The 26568-nt window shown below is 40.9% G+C and overlaps 1 protein-coding gene across 2 annotated transcripts in view; it reads left to right on the top strand.

The window, feature by feature from the left end:
- Positions 1-26568, top strand: part of LOC134291221 (uncharacterized) — a 181152-nt gene that overhangs the window by 126620 nt on the left and 27964 nt on the right. Inside the window, exon 5 of one of the 2 annotated variants that reach the window (XM_062858718.1) lies at positions 23498-23704. The exons of the other annotated variant lie outside the window; for it this stretch is intronic. Coding sequence (XP_062714702.1) covers positions 23498-23704 — 207 coding nt within the window. The remainder of the gene's footprint in view (positions 1-23497; positions 23705-26568) is intronic. 2 annotated transcript variants of the gene reach the window in all.

Here is a 26568-nt window from a genome sequence, read left to right as displayed (position 1 = left end):
AATCGCGGATATGGAATCTCAATCGATATCAATATTTGAATCAGATTTCAGCAGCCGGACTGCATAAATCATTGCAGGAATTTGGAATTTAATATCGGAATTCGCAGCGGCTGCTGGTGTGCTAACTAAAACATGGATTATTTGCGGAAACTGTGAAATTTAATCCGGAAACCGATCACTATTTGTGTGGTTATTCGTGAACTTTTCTGTGGCAAGTGGCAGTGATTGTTGGAAGGAACTCGATCTGGAATTCTTCCGGCAGAAACATTTCATGGGCTTTTCAGAACGGGAAACCCTTCTGAGATTCCTTTAGTAGGAATTCCCTGTTTTGAATTTAGTGATTTCTCCAGAAATTCCATTTGGAATTCCTCCGGAAGACGCTTCGAATAACAAGATTTTTGAGACCGTGTTCAATCAGTTGCATTCCTAGTTTTTTTTTTGCAGACATTCCCAGAACTCAGGTTCAGGATCAGAAGATTTTTTTAGAATTTTTCCAATACTTCTTATGTAAATTTAATTAATAGTTCTCTCAAAAGTTTTTCCTTGAGATCGTTCAGGATTTTTTCAAAGGTTTTCCGGGAATGTATCCCGCAGTTCCTTCAACAATTAATACGAAAGGTTCTTAAAATATCATGGTTTTCATCGTTAAATTCTCCAGAAGTTCAATGGAGAATTACTCTAGGAAATCCTTCGGGAATTCCTGCAAAAGATTCATTGTAATTTTTTCCCAGAGTTTCATAATGAATTCCTCCCAAAGTTTCATCGATAATTCCATTGGAAATTACTCCAGTGGTATTGGGAGTTCCATCCGGGGTTTCTCCAGCAATTCCTTCAGGAATTCTTCAATGAATTTGTTCGGGAATTTTTCCAACAGTTCTTTAGAAGTTTCCTGAAGTGTTTCAGAGTTTTCTTTTTCCGAGTCTTTTTTAAAAGTTTCTTCGGGAGTTTCTCCAGTAGTAGCTTTAACAGTTACTCCAGAATTTGCTTGTAATATCCCTTCGGGAATTCTTTCAAGTGTTCTATCGGAGATTTCTCCGAGAAATAAGCTGCAAGAGTTCCATTGGTAATTTACCGTGGAGTTGGGAATCCTGCAAGTGTTCCACCGGAAATTCCTCCAGGAATTCCATCGTCAATTCCTGCAGGAGCTTCTTCGGGGACCCGTCTAGCATTTCCTAGGATATATATGAGGAGGTCCACTAGTCCACTTCCGGGAAATGCACCGTTAATTCCTCCAGGAATTCCCCCGAGGATCCCTCTAGATTCCCCAGGGGATTTCTCCAGGATTATTCCAGGGGTCCCTCTAGGAATACCTCCCCCAGGGACTCTTCCAGGAATTCCTCCAGGGATTCTTCTAGGAATTCCTCCAGGGATTCTTCCTGGAATTCCTCCAGGGATTCTTCCAGGAATTCCTCCAGGGATTCTTCCAGGAATTCCTCCAGGGATTCTTCCAGGAATTCCTCCAGGGATTCTTCCAGGAATTCCTCCAGGGATTCTTCCAGGAATTACTCCAGGGATTCTTCCGGGAATTCCTCCAGGGATTCTTCCAGGAATTCCCCCAGGGATTTTTCGAGGACTTCCTCCAGGGATTCTTCCAGGAATTCCTCCAGGGATTCTTCCAGGAGTTCCTCCAGGGATTCTTCCAGGAATTCCTCCAGGGATTTTTCGAGTTCCTCCAGGGATTCTTCCAGGAATTCCTCCAGGGATTCTTCCAGGAATTCCTCCAGGGGTTCTTCCAGGAGTTCCTCCAGGGATTCTTCCAGGAATTCCTCCAGGGATTCTTCCAAAAATTCCTCCAGGGATTCTTCCAGGATCCTCCAGGGATTCATTCTTCCAGGAATTTCTCGAGTGATTCTTCTAGGAATTTCTCCAGGGATTCTTCCAGGAATTCCTCCAGGGATTCTTCCAGAAATTCTTCCAGGAATTCTTCCAGGGTTTCCTCCAGGGATTCTTCCAAAAATTCCTCCAGGGATTCTTCCAGGATCCTCCAGGGATTCATTCTTCCAGGAATTTCTCGAGTGATTCTTCCAGGAATTCCTCCAGGGATTCTTCCAGAAATTCTTCCAGGAATTCTTCCAGGGTTTTCTCCAGGGATTCTTCCAGGAATTCCTCCAGGGATTTTTCGAGGAATTCCTCCAGGGATTCTTCCAGGAATTCCTCCAGGGATTCTTCCAAGAACACCTCCAGAAATTCCTTCATCAATTCCTCCAGGAATGCTTTCACGAATTCCTCCAGGAATTTCTTCAAGAATTTCTCCATGAACTCTTCCTGAGATTCCTCCAGGATTTTTTCCATAGATTATTTCAGAAATTCCTCTAGGGATTCTTCCAGAGATTTTCCCAGGAATTCTTCCGAAGATTCCTCCAGGATGTTTTCAGGAATTCCTCCAGGATTTTTCTCGAGAATTGCTCCAGGAATTCTTCCAAGAATTTCTTCAAGGATTTTTGCAGGAATTTCTCCAGGGATTCTTCCAGAAATTCTTGCAGGGATTTCTCCAGAAATTCATCCATAGATTCTTTCAGAGATTCCTCCAGGGATTCTTCCAGAGATTCCTCCAGGAATTCTTCCAGAGATTCGCCCAGGATTTATTTCAGGAACTCGTTCAGGTTTTTTTCAGGAATTCTTTCTGGAATTCCTCCAGGATTTCCACTAGGGATTCCTCCAGGAAATTCTCCAGAGATTTCTTCAGGATTTTCTCTAGAAATTCTTCCAGGATTTTTTCCAGAGATTCCTCCAAGAATTCCTCTAGGGATTCCTCCATGAATTCTTCCAAAGATTCCTCCAGGAATTCCTTCACGAATTTTTCCAGGAATTCTTACAGAGACTATCCAGGAAATTTATTCAGGAATTCCTCCAGGATTTTTTTCGAGATTTTTTTCCAGGAATTCCTCCAGGGTTTCGTCCAGGGATTCCTCCAGGAATTTCTCAAGATTCATCTAGGATTTTCTCCAGGAATTCTTCCAGGTTTTTTCAGGAATTCCTGCAAAAATTCTTCCAGAGATTCTTTCAGGAATTTTTCCAGATTTTCCTCCAGTGATTCTTCCAGAGATTCCTTCAGAGATTTCTCCATAGATTTTTTCAAGATTTTTTTTCATGAATTTTTCCAGAGATTCCTCTAGGAATTCTTCCAGAGATTCCTCCAGGAATTTTTCCGAAGATTCCTCCAGGATTTTTTCCTCCAAGAATTCCTTCACGAATATCTCCAGGAATTCTTTCAGAGATTCACCCAGGATTTTTTTTAGGAATTCCTCCAGGATTTTTTTTCAGGAACTCCTCCAGGAATTCCTCTAGGATTTCCTCCAGAATTCCTTCAGGAATTCCTGCAGGAATTTCTCCAGGAATTCTTCCAGGATTTTCTCCTGGAATTCCTCGAGGAATACTTCTATAGATTCCTCCAGGATCTTTTTTCAGGAATTCCTCCAGGATTTGTTTTTCAGGAATACTTTCAGGAATGTTTATCAGGAATTCCTCCTGGAATTCCTTCAGGATTTCCTCCAGGAATTCCTTCAGAAATTCCTCCAGGATTTCCTTTACGAATTTATCCAGAGTTTTCTCCAGGATTTTCTCCAAGAATTCCTCCAGGGATTTTTCAGAAATTACTCCAGGAATTCCTTCAAGAATACCTCCAGGAATTCCTCCACCAATTCCTCCAGGAATGCCTTCACTAATTCCTCTAGGAATGCCTTCAAGAGTTCCTCTAGGAATTTCTTCATAAATTTCTCCAAGAATTCTTCCAGAGATTCCACCAGGAATTTTTCGAGAGATTATTCCAGGAATTCCTCCAGGGATTCTTCCAGAGATTCCTCTAGGAATTCTTCCAAAGATTTCTCCAGGATTTTTTCAGGAATTCTATCTGGATTTTTTTTTCGAGAATTCCTCCAGGGATTCTTCCAAGAATTTCTTCAAGGATTTTTCCTTCTAGGATTTCCTTCAGAAATTTCTCCAGGGTAGACTTCAGAGGTTAATCCAGGAATTCTTCCATGGATTTCTCCAGGAATTCCTCCGGGAATTCCTACAGGAAATTCCTACAGGGATTTCTCCAGGAAATATTTCACGAATTCCTGTAGGAATTCTCCCAAGAATTTCTTCGGAAACTCTTCCAGGAATTCCATTTGAAATTTTTCCAGGATTACCTCCATTATTTCTTCCAGGATTTCTTCCAGGGATTCCTCCAGTAATAACATCAGGAATTCATCCAGGGATTTCTTCACGATTTCTTCCAGGAATTCCGATAGAATTTCTTCCAGGAATTCTGCCAAGAATTCCTCCAGAGATTCCTTCAGCAATTCCTCCTGGGATTTTTTAAAGAAATTCCTCTGAGGATTCTTCCAGGATTATCTCCGGGTATTCGTCCAGGCATTCCTCCTAGGGTTCCTGAAGAAATTCCTCCAGAAATTGGTGCGGAAATTTCCCCAGAAAATCCTCTGAAAATTCCTCCAGAAATTCATACGTGGATTTTCCCAAAAATGCATGTTTCCAGTAATGCCTTCAGGATTTCTTTCAGGAATTCATCCACGAACTCTTCCAGAAATTCCTCCAGGAATTTTTCCAGTAACCAGGTATTCCTTCAAGCATTTTTCCCGCAATTTTACAGGACTTTTTCCAAGAATTCCTCCAGGACTTCTTCTACACGGAGCAATTTTTTAAATAATCTTCGGAAGAAATTTCTGAAGGAATCTTTGAAGTAATCTTCAGAAGAATTCCTGGTGAAATCCCCGAAGAAATTCCTGGAGGAATCCTCGGAGAAATTCCTGGAAAAATTCCTGAAAGAATTCTCGGAGGAATTTCTGGTAGAATTTCAGGAAAAAAATTCCAGGGGGAATTCTAGCAGCTTTTTCTAATGGAATCTGTCAAAGGGAATTCCTGGAGGAATCCCCGGAGGTTATTCTGGAAGAATCCCAGAAGGAATCCCAAAATAAAATTCTGAAGGATTCCTGGTCAGAATCCCTGAAGAAATTCTTGGTGGAGTCCCAGGCGAAAATTCTAGAGGAATCCTCGGGTTAGTGCTCGGAAAACTTCCTGAAGGAGCTCTCGGAGAAATTTCTGGAGGAATTCCTTCAAAAATATCTTGAAAAATTCCTGGAGGATTTCTTGGAAGAATTCCCGGAGAAATTTCTGGAAAAGTTCATGGAAGAATTCTTGGAGGAATTTCCGGTAGAATTTCAGGAAGAATTGCAGGAACAATTCCTGGAGGAATTCCTGAAAGTATTACTGAATTAATTCCTGGATGAATTTCTGAAAGATCCCCAGAGGAATTCCTAGAAAAATCCCAGCAGGATTTCGCGGAAAACTTATTTAAAGAATCAACAGAGGAATTCTTGAAGAACGTTCTGAAGGAATCTTCGGAGGAATTCCTGGAGGAATCTTTGAAGTGGTCCCTGGAGAAATACCTGTAGGAATTCCTAGAGAAATCCCCGGAGGAATTCCAGGAGGAATCCCAGGAGGAATTCCAGGAGGAATTATTGGAGGAACCCCCAGAGGAATTCCTGTAGGAATACCAGGAGAAAATCTTGGAGAAATCCCCGTAGGAGTTAACGTTGAACAATTCGTCATTGAAATCTTCGTCATCATCAAACATTTGAAAGCAGTTTTTTCGTCCAAAAGAAAAGTCTTTGCTATAAAAATATATTCACTGTATTCCACATGACGAATACAATGCAGTGAATATATTTTCATGGTAGATGTTTCGATTTACAGCGAGAAAACTGCTTCTTATTTTCCCAAAAATGATGACGGATGCTTGAGCCTTAAGGAATCCTCGGAAAAACTCCTGGAAGAATTCTCGGAGGGATTATTTTGAAAGAATTCCAGGACGAATTCCAGGCGCAATTCCAGCATGAATTCCTGAAAATACAACTGAAGGAACACTTGGAAGAATTTCCGGAGGAATTCATAGGGAACTTCCAGAAGACGTCCCTGGAGGAATTCCCGGAGAAATCTCCGGAGGAATCTTCGAAGCAATTCCCGGAGGAATCTCCGGAGCAATTCCTCGAGAAAGGGAAGTTTTTGAGGAATCACTGGCGGAATTCCTGGAAGAATTTCTTGAAGTATTCCTGAAAGAATTTACGGTGGAATCCTTGGAGGGATTCCTAAAGAAAACCCCGGAGGAATTTTTGGAGGAGTTTCTGGGGAAAATCTTGAAAGAATTTGTGGAGGAATTCCTACAATAATCCCTGGAGGAATTTCTGGACAAATTCCCGGAGGAATTTGTGAAAAACTTTCTTAAGAATTCTTCGAAGGAATTCCTGGAGAAATCCCTGAAGTAGACCCTTGAAAAAATTCTGGAGGAGTCCTCAGAGAAGTTCGCACTGGATTTCCTGGAGGAATTTCTGGAAGAGTTATTGGAACAATATCTTTTGAATTTCCAGAATCCTCGAACGAATTCCTGAAGGAGTTCGCGGAGGAATCTCCACAGGATTTCCTGGAGGAAATTCTGGATAAATTTCTGGAAGAGTTTCTAGAGGATTTCATGGAAGAGTTACTGGAGGATATCCCGAAAGAATTCCTAAAAGAATATCTGGAAAAATTCCTGGGAGAAGTCCTGCAGAAATTTCTTGAAAATTTTCTGGAAGAATTCCAGGAAGAATTCTATAAACAATTCCTGGAGGAATTCCTGGAGGAATTCCTGGAAGAATTACTGAAAGAAATTCTAAAGGAATTTCCGGAGGAATTCCCGGAAGAATTCCTGGAAGAATCCACGAATAAATTCTCGGAAAACTCACTGAAGGTATCCCCAGAGGAATTCCTGGAGAAATTCTTGGAGCAATTTCTGAAGAAATCTGCGAAAGCTTTCCTGGGGTAATCCTTGAAGTTATCACTGGAGGAATCCCCGGAGGAGTTCGCGAAGGACTTCCAGAAGGATTCCTCAGAGAAGTTCCTGGACGAATATCTGGAAAAGTCTTGGAAGAATTCTCGGAGGGATTCCTGGAAAAATTCTTGGAAGGATTCTTTTTTTTTAAGAATCCCAGGAACAAGTCCTAGAGGTATTCCTGGAAGTACTACTGAAGGCATTCCTGAAGGAATTCCTGGAGTAATCTCCAAAGATATTTCTGAAGTGATCTCCCCAACAAACATTTTTGCTGTACAAAAGTGGAACAAAGAACTCTTAAGCAAACTTTAGCTTAAGAAACTGTTATTCAGCTAGTTCTGTTACTTGGGTCCGGAGGAATTTTTAAATAATCACTGGAAGAATTCCTTGAGGAATCCCGGTGGAATCCTGGAGGAGTTTCTGGAGAAAACCTTGAAGTTTATGGAGGAATTCCTGAAAGACGTCCTGGCGAATATCCTGAACGAATTTCTGGAGAAATCCCAGGAGGTACTCCCCGAAAATCCCAGGAGGAATTCGTGGAAAACTTACTAAAGGAATCCCCGGAGCAATTCACGGAGCACTTTCTGAGTCTTCGGAGGAAATCTTGAAAGATTCCTCGAAGTAATCCCTGAAAAAATCCCCTGAAGAAATCTCCGTAGGACTTTCTGAAGGAATTCCCGGGGGATTTTCTGGACGAATTCCCAAAGGAATTTCTGGAAGAATCTTCGAAAGAGTTCCTGGAGGCAATTCCATTTAGCAATCTCTGGAAGACTATCTGAAAATATTTCTTGAGGAATTTTCATTGGAACCTCTGGAGAAACTGCGGGGGAATTTGTGTAGAAATTCCTGGAGGATTTCCTGTAGGAATCCCCGGGGGATTTCCTGGAGGAATTCCCAAAATAATTTCTAGAGGAATCTGGGGAAAAATTCCTAGAGAGAACTTCTTAGGATTTTTTTGAGCAATCTCTGGAGAAATTCCTGAAGGAATTTACGACAGAATCTCTGGATGAATTCCTTTGGGAATTTCTGGAGGAATTCCCGGAGGATATCTTGGAAGAATTCCTGGTAGAATTCCTGTAAGAATACCTGGTAGAATTTCCTGGAAGGATGTCCGGAGGAATTTGTGGAAATATTCCAGGATTAATTTCTGGAGGAATTCCTTGAAGTATTACAGAAGAAATTCCTGGAGGAATTTTCGGAGGAATCCCAGGAGGAATTTCTGGAGTAATCTCCGGAAGAATTCCTGAAAAAATTCCCGGAGAATTCCTTGAGGAAACTTTGGAGGAATATTTGTGGAATCCCCGGAGGAAGGATTCTCTCGAGGAATCTGCGAAGGAATTTGTGGAGGAATCCCCAGAAGATTTGCTGGAGGAATCTCCATAGGATTTTTTTGTGGAAACCCCGGAGGATTTCCTGGAGGAATTCCCAGTGGAATTGCTGGAAGAATCTCCGGAGGATTTCCTGGAGGAATCCCCGGAGGAATTTCTGCCTGAATTTCCGAAGCAATCTCCGAAGAACAATTCCTTGAGGATTCTTCGGTGGAATTTTTTGAGAAATCTCCCTTGGAATCGCCCGGAGGATTTCCTTGAGGAATCTCCGGAGAATTTGTTTAAGAAATCCCTGGAGGATTTTTCGGAGGAATCCCCGGTGGAATTCCTGAATGATTCTCCGGAGGAATTTCTCGAAGAGCCTCCCTTAAAATTCCCGAGGAGTATTTCTTGGAGGCATTTATGGAGGCATTCCTGGAAGAATTCCCGAAAGTACTCCACTAGCAATTCTCGAAACCTTCAGGGAAACCCGATGGAGTTGCTGAAGTAATTTCCGAACGAACTCCTGGAGGAAGTTCCGAAGGAACTCCTAAAGGAATTTTCAATGGAATTACTGGAGTAATCCGTGATGGGATACCTGGATAAATTCCCGAAGGAAAACCTGAAGCAAATTTGAAAAAGAAATCCTTCAGGTAATCCCGATGGAGTACCTCAAGAAATTCCAGAAGGAACTCCTAGAGGAGCTCACGATGCAGGCATTTTCGAAGAAACACACGAATCATTTTTTGAAGAACTTCGTTTAGGAATACCTGGAGGAATTGACGTTGGAGCTTCTGAAGGTGTTCCCGAAGGGACTCCTGAAATAATTCTCGAAAAAATATCTGGAGAAATTTATGAAAAAAATCTTGGAGGAATTACTAATGGAACTCCCGAAAGAAATTTCTTCGGAGTAATTTCCAATAGAATACATGGAGTACCTGAAGGAACAGTTGGAAGATTTCTCAAACGAACTTTATTAGGAATTCCCGATAGAGCACCTGATGTATTCTTGAGGGAACTCACAAAAGAACATCAGATGTTATTTTTGAATGAACTTTTTTCGTAAAATCCCCAATGAAACTCCTCGAGGAATTCTCGAAGGAACTTATGGAGGAATTCCAGAAAGAACTCCTAATTCCCGAAGATATACCTAGATAAATTTCCTCGTAGGAGCCTAATATGAATGCCAGAAATACCTCCTATCAGAAAGTAGTCCTGAAGGAATTCCCGAAGGTAGTCTTGGAGAAATTTCCGAAGGATCACCTTAATAAATTCCAGGATTAAGAATACATCCTGGAATTTATTAAGAAGATCCCTCGGGAGCTCTTAATTAAATTTTTGAAGAAGTCTCGAATGAACTCCTGAAGAAATTTCCAAAAGAACTCCTGGGAAAATCTCTAAAAGAACTCCTGGAGAAATTCCCGAAGAAATTCTTTCAGGAATTCCTGGCTGAACTAGTAATGGAATTCTTAGAGGCAGTGCTGCATAATTTTTCGGAGAAATTCCTGAAAGAATATCCGAGGAAATCGTTGAGGAATTCCCGAAGCAAATCCTAGAGGAGTATTCCAAGATACTCCTCGAATTATTCAACAAGACATTCCTCAAGGAATTACCCAAGGAACTCCTGGAGGGCATCTCCAAGGAACTACTTGAGGATATCTTGAAGGGATTTTATAGAAATTTAAAAGCAAATTTCTGAACTGTTGGAGGCATATCCTGATGAATGCCATAAAGACAACTGGAGTTATTTATGGAGAAAGATCTGGAGAAATTTCTGACAGAACTGGAAAAAGAGTTGTCGATAAAAATCTAGGAGAAATTCCAGGATGAATATTTGAAGGAACTCATGAAGGTTCTGGAAGGCACTCCTGGAGGAAGCTGAGGAGAAATTTTAAATGCTACTCCTTAGGGAATACTGCAAAGAATTCCTTGAGAAAAATCCGGATGAATGCTCGAAAGAACTCCTGAAAGATTTGTTGTCTCAAATGGTTTTCTTAGAAAGTCACCAAAAGTCTTCCTTCAAGGGAAATTTGAAAAGAAATTCATGCTAAAGGAATCTTAGAAATAATTATTATTGCCGAAGTCTTGGAAGAAATCGTTGCTAATAGAATCACAGAAAAAAGTTTTGTTTTCGAAATCACAGATGGGATTCCTTTTGCCTGAATGCCGGAATGAATTTCTGAAGAAATAATCCTAGAAGAAATTCCTGCTTGAGGAATTCCAGAATGGTTTTCTGTTCCCGGATTCCCAGAAAGATTTCCACCTAGTGAAATTGAGAAAAAAAAACTGGAGAATTCCCTAATGAAATCCTTAGAAGATGCCCTAAATGAATTTCAGACGAAACATCAGCAATAGAAATCCATGGGCGAATCCCTGTTGGAGGAATTCTGGAAGCCAACTTCGCTCAAATAAATTTAAGCGGAATGAACAGGAATAGTTCAACACAAAACAAATCCAGGGATTCCCTGCCCAACTAACAATTGCAAGTCACAAACAAGCAAGCTTGCTGAATTGTTGCTTAATAATGGTAATGATAGCTGAACTAAAATTATGCTCAACACGTAACTGTTTAAATGATTTTTTAATTGAGAAAATAGTCAATGTTCGACTTTCCTCATCGGTATCAACAATGATAGATTAAAACACTTTTCAAAAGTTTAACAAGAAATTTATTCGACAAGCATTGATTCTTTAACAAAAGAGTTAAACAAAACATTTGTCTGCATCTTATTAAGTTGATGTATCGATAAGCATATGCTCCTGAACAATGTGCTTTTCACTTGTCAAATAAACGCCTTCAGCCCGTCATAGTTTGACTCGCAACTTTGCTCGGATTATGGGATAAATCATGGCTAAAACTGTTTGAATAACCAAGTTATTAGCCTTTCAGGACGCGCGCCATCAAGCAACCGAAACTGGACCGCGCTCACGCTGTATACGACGAGCGAGGATTTTTGGTAGTGTTGTACTTTTTACAATAGCGCGCGAAAGGTAAAAGAACCAAAATTTTAAACGAATCACATAAAATAAAACAGAAAAGAATTATGTAGTTTAACATTGAGTGCCAAGAGACGTGATCAACGTAAAAATGCGGCATTTATTTATTATTATTAGTATGTAACAAGATATCTTGTACTTTGATTATTATATTTTGTTATCTTCCGCAGCAGTTCGATTGTACGAGACGCTTGAATCGATGCATTTGACATTTCAGTGCTAAATATTGTTCCCACAATCACCTAGATAATCAAACATCATTCAGAAATCGACATATTTCAAGTATCCCTAAACATCCTTATGCACTATTTATTTAACATAATATCAAGATTCCATGACAAAATCATAAATAAAAAAATGCTTGACGGATCTTCGACTGAGCATGAGTAGATTACCTGAACAGATGCTGTGAATGCATTACGTCCAAGACCATATCTCACCACATATTGTCATATATTTTTAAAGAACGATATTTAATAATAAAAATAAAAACATATTCATATCGCAATTACTTCGTCTGGAAACAATATCTTCAATAAGGACCAACACTTTTTGGCCACATTCGATACAAGTTTTCTCACCGTGCGATAAAAATACTGACAGCGAAATCAGAATGGAAAACACGTGTTTTGGGCTGAACAGCTGTTGAGTATAAGGCGTTGTTCAGTTGATTAGCACGTGCTGTGCTAATTCACCACTGCTGAACACAAGTTCAGGAGTGATCATTATTGAGTCATGGGAAGATTATGTTTTGCTGTGGGTGCTGCATCTCACCATCTTTAGGATGGCGCAGATAGGAAGGCATGCGGCTGGCAATCGACAGGTCTCGAGTTCTAATCCGGATTTAGGTAATTTTATATGTAATTCTTATTTCATAATAGGTGTTCTCAACATGAGTGCAAATAATTACTCTCGTGAGTGGTTCAACATTTTTGCATTTTATTTATTTTCAGTCATTTTTGCCAAAGCTGAATAACAACTTTCTTGTACATTTGTAAAACGCTTTGAACAACAAAAAATAAAGTTGGTGCACAACATGATGCTTAATAACTTCTCCAAATTTGTGTGAACAAAACCCGAACATAGGTTGTACGTGAAAATAATTCAAATGTTATTCAACATTATGCTGAATTAATTCGTCATAATGGTGCCTGTTAAATGAGTGATTGTTAGTTGGGTGGAGTTTATGAATCCCAGAAAGAATTCCTGCTGGAAGAATGCCAAAGGTTATTCCTGTCGAAGAAATCTCAGGAGTTCCTACTGGAGGAATCCTGATTAGAAAAAATGATCTCCTGGAGGAATGCCGCTTCGATGAATGTATTCATAAATCCAGAATAACTTCCTCTGACACGAATGCCACAATAATGGTAAAGTGTCGTTAATAAATAGTAATAATAATAATAAGAATAACTTCCGGGGAAAAGACAAACGTATTCAAATACTCAGAACATTTTCTTTGCGCTTTTAAAATCAAATCGAATAGGTATTAATGAGCTTTTCGATATAAATAAACATGTAAACATTGCCGCCCAACACCAGCTTCGATGCTGGACGCTGCGTTGCAGTGCGTCAACTTTGAAAATTTTCAAAGTTTAGAACGACTTCAGCGTTTTTAGTACAATGACGTACGTCACGCAACGCATCATTGTGGCTTGCTGCATTGAAACCCATTGCTTCAAACCAAGCTGTCAGTTAAAGTTGAAGTCGAAGTCGAAGTCGACGCAGCATTGTGGCTCCCGCTTTACTCTCTTCACTCTCTGACAACAACAGAAAGAGCGCATGAAAAGGGAGATGAAAAAGAACTCAAAATTGAGTTTAAAAGTACCTAATTTTGAGTTTTTCAGTTTCTCCGTGTAGGCCTTTTCATGTGACAGATCCGTGCATGCATTTGTTTACAAAGCTTGAACAACAGCTGCTAACAAGAACGTGTCATCTTCATAGAAGAACTGTCAAACGCCCGAACAATCAGCTGATTTAAGACGTCAAATGAAAAGGCCCATAAAATCATTCGTTTTCAATCGTTTTTTCGAAGTTTCCTACGGTTCTACTGTGTGTAATTTTCTGGAGAGGAAAGAAGTTCCGTTTCCCCTGCTGCTGTGTCCAGACGGCGCTGGCCAGCCAATTCCTGCTGCTGATGAAATTCAACCGAATTCAACAAAATATCAACACGCGACTTGCATCCGGCTCGAAAAAAACTGCGATGCGGCTAACAGCCTGAACGGGGAAGCTGCTGTGAGATCATACGGGAAGCCCAGAACACCCCATCGGTGCTGCCAAAAGTAAGTAAGACACGATCACTATTAAATTACGATAGTTTTTTACTTGTCAGTTAAGGTGAATATATAACGAAGCCACGCTTCAAATTTTCAAAAGCACAAATCTGAAGAACCGAGGATTAGCGCTGAAAAGTTGATCGATTGGTCATCACCAGCGGGTCACCAATCGATCAACTTTTCAGCGCAATTCGTCTTTTGGTTCCTCAGATTTGTGCTCTTGAAAATTCGAGGTGTGGCTTCGTTATATATTCACCTTAACATTGAAGTTGATTTATAATAGTGATTTCTTTTAATTCCAGTTTTCGAGATTATCCACACGGCCATGAAGGTGATTCGCCAGGTGTCGATCCACAACAACAACGAGGTTCGCAAGATGTGCGTCGAAGAGCACTTCAATTGTGAACTGACTAAAACGCGAGGACCATCGGAGCTTCCGGACGGAAGCAAGAAGTGCGATGCCAATGCAGGTGGACAAGAAGCGCATGTCCCAGGATGGTCGCTAGAAGAAAATGGAAGAGGAAGTAACGGAAGGGGGCAGCAACTGCGACGCCGGCAATAAGTTGAATGAGTTCGTGCATACAAGATGATATCTTTCTTTGCATTTCGTGACTAGGACAGAAACGACACAAACCTTCCGGATGCCAGTGGCACACTACCGAACCGATCCTGATGAAGCGCGAACCTTAAAGAGTGGTTGAGTTAAGCATCTTCGCGAGACCGTCCCGGAATAGGGAATTGCGTTTAAATGTGTTCACTTACGTTATATCCTTAAAAAGTTTATGATTTAATCTAAATCTTAATTATTTAAATATGTATTAATAAATATGTATAGCATTTATTAATTATTTTTAATTATTTAGCAACAAGTAATGACATGCGGGAAAATCTCACCTCAATTCAAACACGTGGAGCTCAACTAAATCATGTTGAGCTGTATGCATGTTTAGATTGAAAGGATTTTCCCGATCGTTTTTACTTGTATTATTGTATCTGATCAAATTATTTGAATAATTGTTCAATAGTACAAACGTAATAGAACCGTACGACGTATTGTTATTACGACTGTACGAGAACTATATATTATAAGACCAGCACAGTGATACACAATGAAGCAATGATTACACATACATTGCTTATTTTAATCAAATTAAATTGTCCAACAGTTCTAGAACTGCTTGCCTAACAGTAAACTGGACAAAAAATGGATAGTATATTGACATTATGACAAACAGTAATCGAAAAAATTTGTTCGAGAAAATTGACGTTTTTTATGGTAACATAACTTAACCGCCTATTCCCCATACTGTTATTTGCTCGAGAACCGTCTGTCAAACTGTTAAAACCGTTTATGACACTGTTGATTTATTGTTACTTTGGGTGCTATACCATACTGTTAAGATACTGTAATAAATAGTTGGGAACAGTATGGTACACAGTACGAGTATGGTTCATGGTTATGCGGAAGGCTTTTAATGCTAATTGGCCGTATAAACGCCTGTAGTGCTACCCAACAGCAGGTTTTGGCAAAATAACGGGCTGCTTGAGTGCAAACACCTTCAGGAACGTCGTATAAAATGTCGAAGAAGCGTAACGCCTCGTCGAGCAAAACAAAACAAAAATAAATTTACGTCTGCTTCTCGCTCTCTCGACGATTCCGCTTCCTTCAAACTCCAGCGGATTTCGGTGGCACTTTTTTGCTTGTTTTTGGTGTTATCGGGGTTTGAACTTACGGTCCGGTGATTACTCAATCATGTTTTCTGCTCAAGCTGATGCTCCACGCTCCAGGATATGCTACAGTTGGTCCGATGGCGTGCGCTAATTTTATCCCCAATATAAAGAATGGCTGGAAAACAGAGTGTGCGGTAGTTCGGCAGCAGCAAAGTTTCGCGCGCTCGCTTTGATAGATTTTTGCGTTTTTTTTTCTCTTCTCTCTGCGGGGCTCCGACGACGGAACGCCAAGCAGTCAGTAGTGTGCGGTAGTTCGGCAGCAGCAAAGTTTCGCGCGCTCGCTTTGCTAGATTTTTTGCGATTTTCTTTCCTCTTACCTCTGCGGGGCTCCGACGACGGGACGCCAAGCAGTCAGTAGTGTGCGGTAGTTCGGCAGCAGCAAAGTTTCGCGCGCTCGCTTTGATAGATTTTTGCGATTTTTTTTCTCTTCTCTCTGCGGGGCTCCGACGACGAGACGCCAAGCAGTCAGTAGTGTGCGGTAGTTCGGCAGCAGCAAAGTTTCGCGCGCTCGCTTTGCTAGATTCTTGCGATTTTCTTTCCTCTTCTCTCTGCGTGGCTCCGACGACGGAACGCCAAGCAGTCAGTAGTGTGCGGTAGTTCGGCAGCAGCAAAGTTTCGCGCGCTCGCTTTGCTAGATTTTTGCGATTTTCTTTCCCCTTCTCTCTGCGGGGCTCCGACGACGGGACGCCAAGCAGTCAGTAGTGTGCGGTAGTTCGGCAGCAGCAAAGTTTCGCGCGCTCGCTTTGATAGATTTTTGCGTTTTTTTTCTCTTCTCTCTGCGGGGCTCCGACGACGGGACGAGTGTGCGCGCGCCGTGGTTCGAGTCGGTTCCGAATTTTTCGCTTCCCTTCGGCGCTAGTTTCCAATACACTTTTAGTTGATAATAGATATTTTCTTTCATTTTTTGCATTTACACAAAAGAGTGAAAAATGTTACTTCGGGTTCGCCGGTCGAGAAAAAATCCGGGCGCCGACAAGTGAGTCGCGTGTATTTCTGTGTGGAATAGACTAAAGGTTTCTGCTCCCTAGTGGAGTGGAGACGCGCGATAGAATTTTCTTTTTGGCTAGTTCTTACGTCGAAAAGTGGTCGGTTGTTAACGGCGGTTTGTGTATATTGATCCATTGTCAAATCATATCACCAACCATAGGTGACTCCCGGACTGACAATGTACCTTACCCTACTAACAAAAATTCCTTCCTGAGACAAACGTGGAGATGCAGCGATTCGCGGTCTTTTTAACAACGTTTGTCTTACTAACATTCCCTTCCATCCTCGATGACCGTAAGGACGTGGCCGGCGCCGTTATTGACCTTATTAAAGTTGAGAGCTCTCGACCTGTGTACATTGAGAATAGTAAGCTAGTCCCAAGCCCTATTCATAAGTTCCATGTGCAATTTCGATTGCTCTGGTCAATCACGGAGTAGCAACTACGAATTGTGCGGTCATCTATGCTCATGCTCATGCTCATGCTCATGCTCATGCTCAATATAAAGAATGGCTGGAAAACAGCTTCAGTTCCAACACCCGAAAATTGCTTTCAAGGAGACATTCCGTAGTGTGTAAAGCGTTTACATTCCCTCTCCGATCTATTAGATATGATGCCCTCCACCGAAGCATCCACTTATTTAGTGCCCATTTGCCGATAAGATGAGGTGTGGTAATTTCTCGATGGAAATGTTCCTAATTCAAAACCTGCTGCAGCAAAATTTGCATTGAACCTTTTCGATGAATAAGGGAAAAACGAATAAGCAACTCAGATGTTCAAATTTGTCAACATAGGCGTAGACCACACTCAGAAAAATTTACACGTCTGAGTAATGTGTTTTACATATAAATTTGCGCAAATTGTAAAAACCCACGAATGTCACGTGTGAAACATATAGAATCACTAACACCATTTTTTCTCTGAACTACCAACAATCCACACTATTCTCATGTGTATCTTACATGGAATTTGAATGATATACTTATGCATTTGATTTGAAGTGCAAATCGATATGCCTTTTCGATCTAGTGGAATTCAACTTGCAAATACATTAATATCATATTATGGTGAATATGAATTTCGTGCTGTGAGGCATATGGATTTCATGTAATGCTCCCCGTATTCCACCAGCCAAAAATTACAATATGAAGTGCCGTTATATCACGCGAGCTCATATTTTACAATTACGATTTTAGTTTTGAATTTCAAATGATGTTTGAAGGATGAATTACTTTCACACATTTATTATTATTCAAAACTAAATCCTAAAAGCAAAAAAAGAGCTCGCGCAAAATATGAGCACTATAGAGGTGAAAAAAATGCTCTGTTAATTGAAACTCGAAGGCTGTAGTAATTACAATTTATTGCGATTCAATTTAAATGTAACTTACTTGGATGATTTTATTCGCTTCGTTCCATCTACGTCGAATAAAGCATCCTTCTCCGCAAATAGACGCGGTCCTGGGCCAATCGCTTCCAGTATCCCCGAATGATGAAAGGTTCTTAGGTCCAAGCAGAGGCAGTCCTACTTAACCTCGCACGCCTCCTTGCGACGTGACCAGCCAAGTTTCGGAGGCCGACGTATAAGCACCGACGAACCGACGTGACAGTGGTGATTCAAAAGTGTCCCCCCCAAATTTAACGGTCGACCACCAAAGCGAGCGATCGCTTCTGTCAAATCAGCGCAGACGCGAACCGTTTCCTATATGACCACACGGGGGTTCGGTGTCGAGTTATCAAATCATCGAGAGCCGTTATAGAGGTGAATGCCTCAAAAACAAAGTACATGCTGGTAGGCGGAACCGAAAACGACCGGATCCGTCTGGGTAGTAATGTTACGATAGACGGGGATACTTTCGAGGTGGTGGAGGAATTCGTCTACCTCGGATCCTTACTGACGGCTGACAACAACGTGAGCCGTGAAATTCGGAGGCGGAAACATCATCAGCGGAAGTCGGGCCTACTACGGGCTCCAGAAGAAACTGCGGTCGAAAAAGATTCACCCACGCACCAAATGCACCATGTTCAAAACGCTAATAAGACCGGTCTACGGGCACGGGACATGGACCATGCTCGAGGAGGACCTACAAGCACTCGGAGTTTTCGAGCGACGCGTGCTAAGAACGATCTTCGGCGGTGTGCAGGAGAACGGTGTGTAGCGGAGAAGGATGAACCACGAGCTCGCTGCACTTTACGGCGAACCCAGCATCCAGAAGGTGGCCAAAGCCGGAAGGATACGGTGGGTAGGGCATGTTGGCACAAGAAGGCGTGGAGCGCAGAGAGCACGATGGGCGGACCAGGTGGAGCGTGACTTGGCGAGCATTGGGCGCGACCGAGGATGGAGAGCGGCAGCCACGAACAGGGAATGAAATTATCGATCACGATCGCGATAGTAGAAAACTCTCCCACACGCATTATCGGCGAAAAAAGACGTGCGATAAATTCAGACCCGGGTTTCTCCCGAGAATGTGTTTTCGCTCGTTCCGCAGCGCCGAGAATCGATTATCATCTCCAATGAAAAGTTGACTGGTTTGCTTTCTGCTCTTTGTTTGCCTTGCCGTAGTCCCGTTGTCACCGACTGTAGCTTTTATGTATAAAATTTCCTCTCTCGAGCAGCTTGTGTGGTCGAGTGGTTATGGTGCGCGCTCATACACATTTTTGTGGAGGGTCTAGGTTCGAATCCTGTTAGCGGAAATTTTTTGTTATTTGCCTTCTGATAATTATCGCGATAACTTTGCAGGCGATAAAGTTGGATAGCGAAAATGAAAAAAAAGATTTCCAGTTTTCGGCTATCTTTGATCGGGGACAAACAGCAACGACCGATAAACATTTCTCACAGGACAAGTAAAACAGAAAAAATCGGTTGCTCGAAAAACGCCGTTTTTCGTCTCAATTTGCTGATAATTTCATTCCCTGGCCACGAACCGTGTATTATGGAGAAATATTGTTGTTTCACCCAAGTAGCAATTATACTTTTGTGGCAATCCTGAAGTAATTTCTAAGATTGAATAATAAAACTTAGCAATAAAGCTCTTTGTTTTGCAAATCCGAGATTAAACAGGCATAAAATATCCATAAGACTAATCTGGCCCACTCTTCGGGAGATCTTCAAGACTGCTTTTGAAGACTGCTTTGAAACTAGTTGTATTTATGTACTTACACTGATGATTGATTATAAGAACTTCATAAATCTTTAACAAGAATAACTTGAGGCATGTTGATCTTTTAGCTGTCTTTCTCAAAAGTGCTAATAGTGCATGATAAATGAAATCTTTTACCTAAGCATTATTCAGATGCGGACAAGTTTTGTTTCGTGGATGAAATGTTAAATGAACTGTGAATTAATTTTCATCAAATTGAAATGGCTAAAGCATTAAAATTGCCTGACAGATCATTGATGACAGGGAATCAAAATTTTCCGTGTCGTACCCACTTTGTCGTTGATATGCCACCCAAAACATACGAAAATGACAAAGCGCCTCAAAAATAATATCATTCATTAATATACGAAGACATAAATTTCCTATAAAAACACAAGTCTACGCCACTTTTTCAATTCTTTCTAAACATGGCTGCCGTTCCAAGCGAACAAAACTCATGCAGCCGCCATCAATTGTTATTACCTTCAATCCAAACCACCTCAAAACAATGATGGAACCAAGTCGCCTTGCATGAAATCTACAACATTTATTGAAGATTGATTTTACTAGTGATAATCTTAAGGCAGATTTGTTCGTCTTAAATGAAACTTATTCGTTTTATTCAAGAGTAACAGCCTTTGACAATTGTTTGTTTACCTTTTTGGAGCTAGAAAGTTGTTTCTGTACATTTCGCGGTGTTTCGCGTCAATATTTGCCAATTCTATTTTGTTTCCCTGTATTTTTGCATTTAATAATAAAGTGCAATTTACAAAAATAACGCTATTTGGCATCAGCTTGAGCAGAGTCACAGTAAGTACCCATTTCATTTTCGATTCGCATAGCTGTGGCCTGTGTGAGGAACTGGTTGAAGGCAGGACGACAGAAGCCAACTACTCGCATTTTTGATTGGCCGTAAAATCATTATTTCGTTGACAAGATTACTTTTTAGCACAAGAATGGCTAAATTATCAGTGAGCAAACATGTTTATGTGTTTATATTTGCATGGAAACGCGGTTTTTCAACCAATTTGTTACATTCATTATTTGGATTGAAAAATAGTTCGTTGTCTTATTATTATTTCGCATAGTTCTTGTTCCAGAGTAATGGCTCTACCTCAAGAATAGAAGGCTGCAAGAAGTTTTTAAAGGAGGATTAGTCAGATGAAATGCACTTGAATAAACTTTTAATAAAATATGTTAATGTTATGTGTTGAAAATAACTTCAAATACGCCTTAAAACTTATTATAAGATTTAATGCTCTTGTAAATTCAGTTGTTTTATGCGCGAATTTCAAAATTAACTTGAAGACAACTTAAAAACCGCAAACGAACGAAAATTGTTTTCTCTTGATAAAAACAACTACAAATGTTCCATGAATTGGTCATGCTGTGATAAAGCTTCCATAAAAATAATCAAATCTAAAAGGAATTGAAATTGTTACTTGGGTCAGTTTTATCTTGAATTTGATGTAATACTAAATAAATGAATTCTTCGGGAAAGTTGTAGATCTATTAATTTTGAGCAACTTTGCTGAAGACATTTTTATGTAGCTTTAAAATTGACCGATCTAGAGGTATTTTTCTGAATAAGCTTAGGGTGGTTCAAGAAAAACCAGTTTTCTGGCGTTAACTTTTTCAGTTTCGATTTTTCATCAAAAAAACACTTGTAGAGCATTTGAAGACGCGTCGTTTCGTGCGCTAAGATGGTCGTTATCTCTTTTGGTTCAAAAGTTACAAGCGTTTTTCTTTAAAAATCATAGTTTTTTAAAATGGGTTTATCATGGGTTGGGGCAAACATAAAAAAATATCTTTTGCCCGCATTCAAAAGAAGAAATGTTGTTAAAACATATCAAAAAATTAGAGGGGTGTTATTTTTGTAACTCAAGTGAAAAATACTTGAAAAGTGCCTATTTGTTCTAGAATATCATCAATATCTTTTTAACGGAATGACGTAACAACAACGCGCACGGAAATACGCGTTTTTGGAAGCTCTAAAAGTGGTTCTTAGGCGACTTTGACGAGAAATTTGAAACAAAAAAGATAAAGCAATAAAACGATTTGTTCTAGTGTCACCCTATGAAAACTATGGGAAAATGCTCCAAATTTGGTCAAAACAGTTTAAACGTGTATCTTTTTATTTCAAATTTCTCATCAAAGTTGTCTAAGAACATTTAAAGCTTTTAAAAACGCACATTTTCGTGCGCTGAGAATGTAGCTACGTCATTCCGTTCAAAAGATATTGATGATTTTCTAGAAAAATAGGCACTTTTCAAGTATTTTTCACTTGAGTTACAAAAATAACACCCCTCTAATTTTTTATGTTTGCCCCAACCCGTCATAGCACCTTTTTAAAAAACTATGATTTTTTATGAAAAATGCCTGTAACTTTTGAACCAAATTCTTGGGCGACTTTGATGAAAAATCGAAACTGAAAAAGTTAACGCCAGAAAACCGGTTTTTCTTGAACCACCCTAAGCTTATTCAGAAAAATACCTCTAGATCGGTCAATTTTAAAGCTACATAAAAAGTGTCTTCAGCAAACTTACTCAAAATTGATGGATCTACAACTTTGCCGAAGAATATATATAGTTATTCTTGCAAATAAAAAAAGTTTGGTTACCAATTTCTATGAAAATATGGACCACCCTAATTTTCATGTATACTGAAAAGAGGGCCTTATTTTTAGGAACAACTTTGTGGAAGACCATATTAATCTAGAAAATCATTTGAAGGCGCTGAATGCATCTTTCCTCGTAAATCTGGTTCGTGGACCATTGCACAATGGTCCGAATCCACGTTTTAGCAGGAAAAAAAATTCCGTATCTCTGTTTTCGTTAGTTTTAGGCATTTGGTGTCTTCAGAGAAGTTGTTTGAATTTGTTTGCTGCATCTTTTCCAAAAAAAATTGATTAGGGTGGTCCTCGTCTTAGCTCAAATCTGGAATAGAACATTTTAATTTTAAGTCATACACTTACTTACAAGTCATACATCCAGATTTTTGGAGTCGATTTATTCCAATTAAAAAATAACGTTCTTGTAATTTTTGCTCCAAATTTGGCTTTATATGTGACCTTCCAAATGCCGCTTAAAGAACTTTTTTTATTTTACCAGCTCCATGAGATATAAGCATTAGAAGACATTGTTGTTTTTAAGTCAAAATTGCCCATAACATTTGAATGACAAGACCTAGCAACATGCAATGTTCAGAATAAATATGCGGCATTACTTGCTCTTCAATTGCTCCGAAGCTCACATCTTCGAAAAAAAATCAAATAAAAAAGTTATTGCGAAAAACCCGTTTTTGGGTGGCTCACCCTAAGTCAAAACTTAAAATTGACCTACTATGTTCAAATTAAGAGTTAGATAAACGGCGTATTCGGCAAAGTTGTTTAAAATACCATTGCCTACAACTCTGCTGAAGAACTCGATCGCATATGACTTAAAATTAAAATGTTCTATTCCAGATTTGAGCTAAGACGAGGACCACCCTAATCAATTTTTTTGGAAAAGATGCAGCAAACAAATTCAAACAACTTTTTTGAAGACACCAAATGCCTAAAACTAACGAAAACAGAGATACGGATTTTTTTCCTGCTAAAACGTGAATTCGGACCATTGTGGCATTGTGCGTTGGTATCTGTTGGTATGATACAAATGCATTTGATGATTGTAATACATGTTGGCATAAAGTTTTGATTTCAAAGCGCTACATATAATAAATTATATGTAGATTCTACAAGAAAGGCGACAAATTAGAGTGTGACAACTTCCTGGCGATACCTGTTTCGAATTCCGCCTACAAAGAGCTACCCGAATCCTCTTCTGTCAGGCTGGTTTTGTCAACGGCCGGTCGTACCACTGTCTGTACAGCCAATCCTCCAGAAATGGCGAGAATATCTTATTCTCTTTTGATTCAACGCATTTCGTAGATTTTGACGCGTCCGCTTTCGATTCCGCGTCCATCAATTTCGAAGAGGCATGCGATTTGTATAGACCGTACAGAGCAATGGAAAATTAAGGACAAGAACGGCTTCATGAGAAGCTCACAAGATTAGAGAAAGAAAGGCACTCTTGCTGATATTTTTTCTTTATAGTTTAGTAAGACCTAACATCATGCTTTATACTTCATCGGTATGCTTGTGTTATGAAATGTATATATTTGCAGTTGGCGTTTCAAATTTAGAATAGTTTATAAGTTTGAAATTATTTGTAACATCCGTACCAAACAGCATAAAAATACTGCTATATTTTTCTTTCCAGATTTCGAAGGAAGGATTGCAACATTTGTTCACCAATTGCCCCAGAATAAGTTCACTTACGCTGCGAGGTTGTCCCGGTATAGATGATGACGCGGTACAGGTAATTGTTGCCTGCTTGCCGTGGCTGGAGTATCTCGATATTAGTAAATCAGCACGCATTACACTAAACAGTATTCGACTTATTTTCGAGGGATGCCGGTTCTTGAAGGTACGCATTTGAAGTAAATTGACCAGTATTAAGTATAGGATGGGGAGGGAGGAGCAAGATGTTTTACTTAACCCGTTGAACCCCAGGTAAAAAATGAAAGTTCAAAAAATCGCCAACAGCCCATTTCTTAACAGAATTTAACCAAATTTTGAACACAAACTCGCACAACACTATAGTTTTGGAAATATATGGGATCAAAATTTTCTTGGACTTCTGGACGGAGTAAGGCCAGTGGATCACTGGGTCAAGTCGGGCGAAAAAAGGCCAAGTACGATTTACACCCCCATAACTTTCTTCTTAACGAAGTATTTTAATGGGAGTTTGCACATTCCGTTTACTAATGATAGTTGATGTTGCTACAGGTTCGAATTTGAGATTTTCCGATAGGTTTCTTTTGAGTTCTTGGGGTATTCATCATTTTTGAACCATTCAAGTCTACATTTGCGTTTGTTGTTTTCAAATGAAATTAACCACGAGATATTATTCCCTTATTGACCCCATAGGTAATGGGAGACATCTATAGAACATGTGTTGTCCTTGTAGTACTGTTAATATTTCCTGAATATCTCGAAGGATTGTCCGAATCCGTCCTTACAAAACATGAACACTCAAAATAATCACCAAGGATTGTTTTCAACGATTTTTTTCGCTCTTATTTGCACCAATACTTGAACATCTGTATAATGTTTGTGATATCAACGAACTGTAGAAATTTTGGACGATCTGATTGAAGTCATGCCTTGACTACAGAGAACCGTAAATGGACTACAATTAGACCTATTTGCATGTGGAAAACAACGATTAGCACCGTAGCATTAGGGTCACACACGCATTCCAAATTCGTGAACGAGCTGTGTAAATTACATTCACGCCGTGGAGTTGCGTTTGCTGCCTTCTGTTGGCTTTATTATTGGCGTTACACTAGTAAATTGTTCATCATAGGAGATTTGAACGCTCAGGTAGGCCAGGAGGAGGAATTCAGACCGACGATTGGTAAGTTTAGCGCCCACCAGCAAACGAACGAAAACGGCCTACGACTCATTGATTTCGCCGCCTCCAAAAATATGGCCATACGTAGCACCTTTTTCCAACACAGCCTCCCTTATCGTTACACCTGGAGATCACCACAGCAGACGGAATCTCAAATCGACCACGTTCTGATTGACGGACGGCACTTCTCCGACATTATCGACGTCAGGACCTATCGTGGCGCCAACATCGACTCCGACCACTATCTGGTGATGGTCAAACTGCGCCCAAAACTCTCCGTCATCAACAATGTACGGTACCGGCGACCGCCACGGTACAACCTAGAGCGACTGAAGCAACCGGATGTCGCCTCAGCATACGCGCAGAATCTCGAAGCCGCGTTGCCAGACGAGGGCGAGCTCGATGAGGCCCCTCTAGAGGACTGCTGGAGTACAGTGAAAGCAGCCATCAACGACGCAGCCGAGAGCACCATCGGGTACGTGGAACGGAATCGACGTAACGAATGGTTCGACGAAGAGTGCAGAACGGTTTTGGAGGAGAAGAACGCAGCGAGGGCGGTAATGCTGCAGCAAGGGACTCGACAGAACGTGGAACGTTACAAACAGAAGCGGAAACAGCAGTCCCGCCTCTTTCGGGAGAAAAAGCGCCGCCTGGAAGAAGCGGAGTGTGAAGAAATGGAACTGCTGTGCCGTTCCCAAGAAACACGGAAGTTCTATCAGAAGCTCAACGCATCCCGCAACGGCTTCGTGCCGCGAGCCGAAATATGCAGGGATAAAGACGGAGGCCTCTTGACGGATGGACGTGAGGTGATCGAAAGGTGGAAGCAGCACTTCGATCAGCACCTGAACGGCGTGGAGAACGTAGGCACGGCAACGGAAGGAACGACGACGCCAGTGCAGCGAAGGACGGAAATGAACCAACTCCCACGCTGAGGGAAGTTAAGGATGCCATTCACCAGCTCAAAACCAACAAAGCAGCTGGTAAGGATGGTATCGCAGCTGAAATCATCAAGATGGGCCCAGAAAAGTTGGCCACCTGTCTGCATCGGCTGATAGTCAGGATCTGGGAAACCGAACAGCTACCGGAGGAGTGGAAGGAAGGGGTAATCTGCCCCATTCACAAGAAAGGCGACCATTTGGAATGTGAGAACTTCAGGGCGATCACTATTTTGAATGCTGCCTACAAAGTGCTATCCCAGATCATCTTCCGTCGTCTGTCACCTAAAACAAATGAGTTCGTGGGAAGTTATCAAGCCGGCCTCATCGACGGCCGGTCGACAACGGACCAGATCTTTACCGTACGGCAAATCCTCCAGAAATGCCGTGAATACCAGGTCCCAACGCACCACCTGTTCATCGACTTCAAAGCGGCATACGATAGTATCGACCGCGCAGAGCTATGGAGAATCATGGACGAAAACGGCTTTCCTGGGAAGCTGACTAGACTGATTAAAGCAAAACTGCGTAAGGGTTTCGGGTGAACTATCCAGTTCATTCGTATCTCGCCGGGGACTGCGACAAGGTGACGGACTCTCATGTCTACTCTTCAACATCGCGCTGGAAGGTGTGATGCGACGAGCCGGGCTCAACAGCCGGGGAACGATTTTCACAAAATCCGGTCAATTTGTGTGCTTTGCGGACGACATGGACATTATCGCTAGAACATTTGGAACGGTGGCAGAACTGTACACCCGCCTGAAACGCGAAGCAGCAAAGGTCGGACTGGTGGTGAATGCCTCAAAAACAAAGTACATGCTGGTAGGTGGAACCGAAAACGACCGGATCCGTCTGGGTAGTAATGTTACGATAGACGGGGATACTTTCGAGGTGGTGGAGGAATTCGTCTACCTCGGATCCTTACTGACGGCTGACAAC

The sequence above is a fragment of the Aedes albopictus genome, chromosome 3, assembly GCF_035046485.1.
Source record: "Aedes albopictus strain Foshan chromosome 3, AalbF5, whole genome shotgun sequence".
NCBI classification, from domain to species: Eukaryota; Metazoa; Arthropoda; class Insecta; order Diptera; family Culicidae; genus Aedes; species Aedes albopictus.
This window is presented reverse-complemented; position numbering and strand designations above follow the sequence as displayed.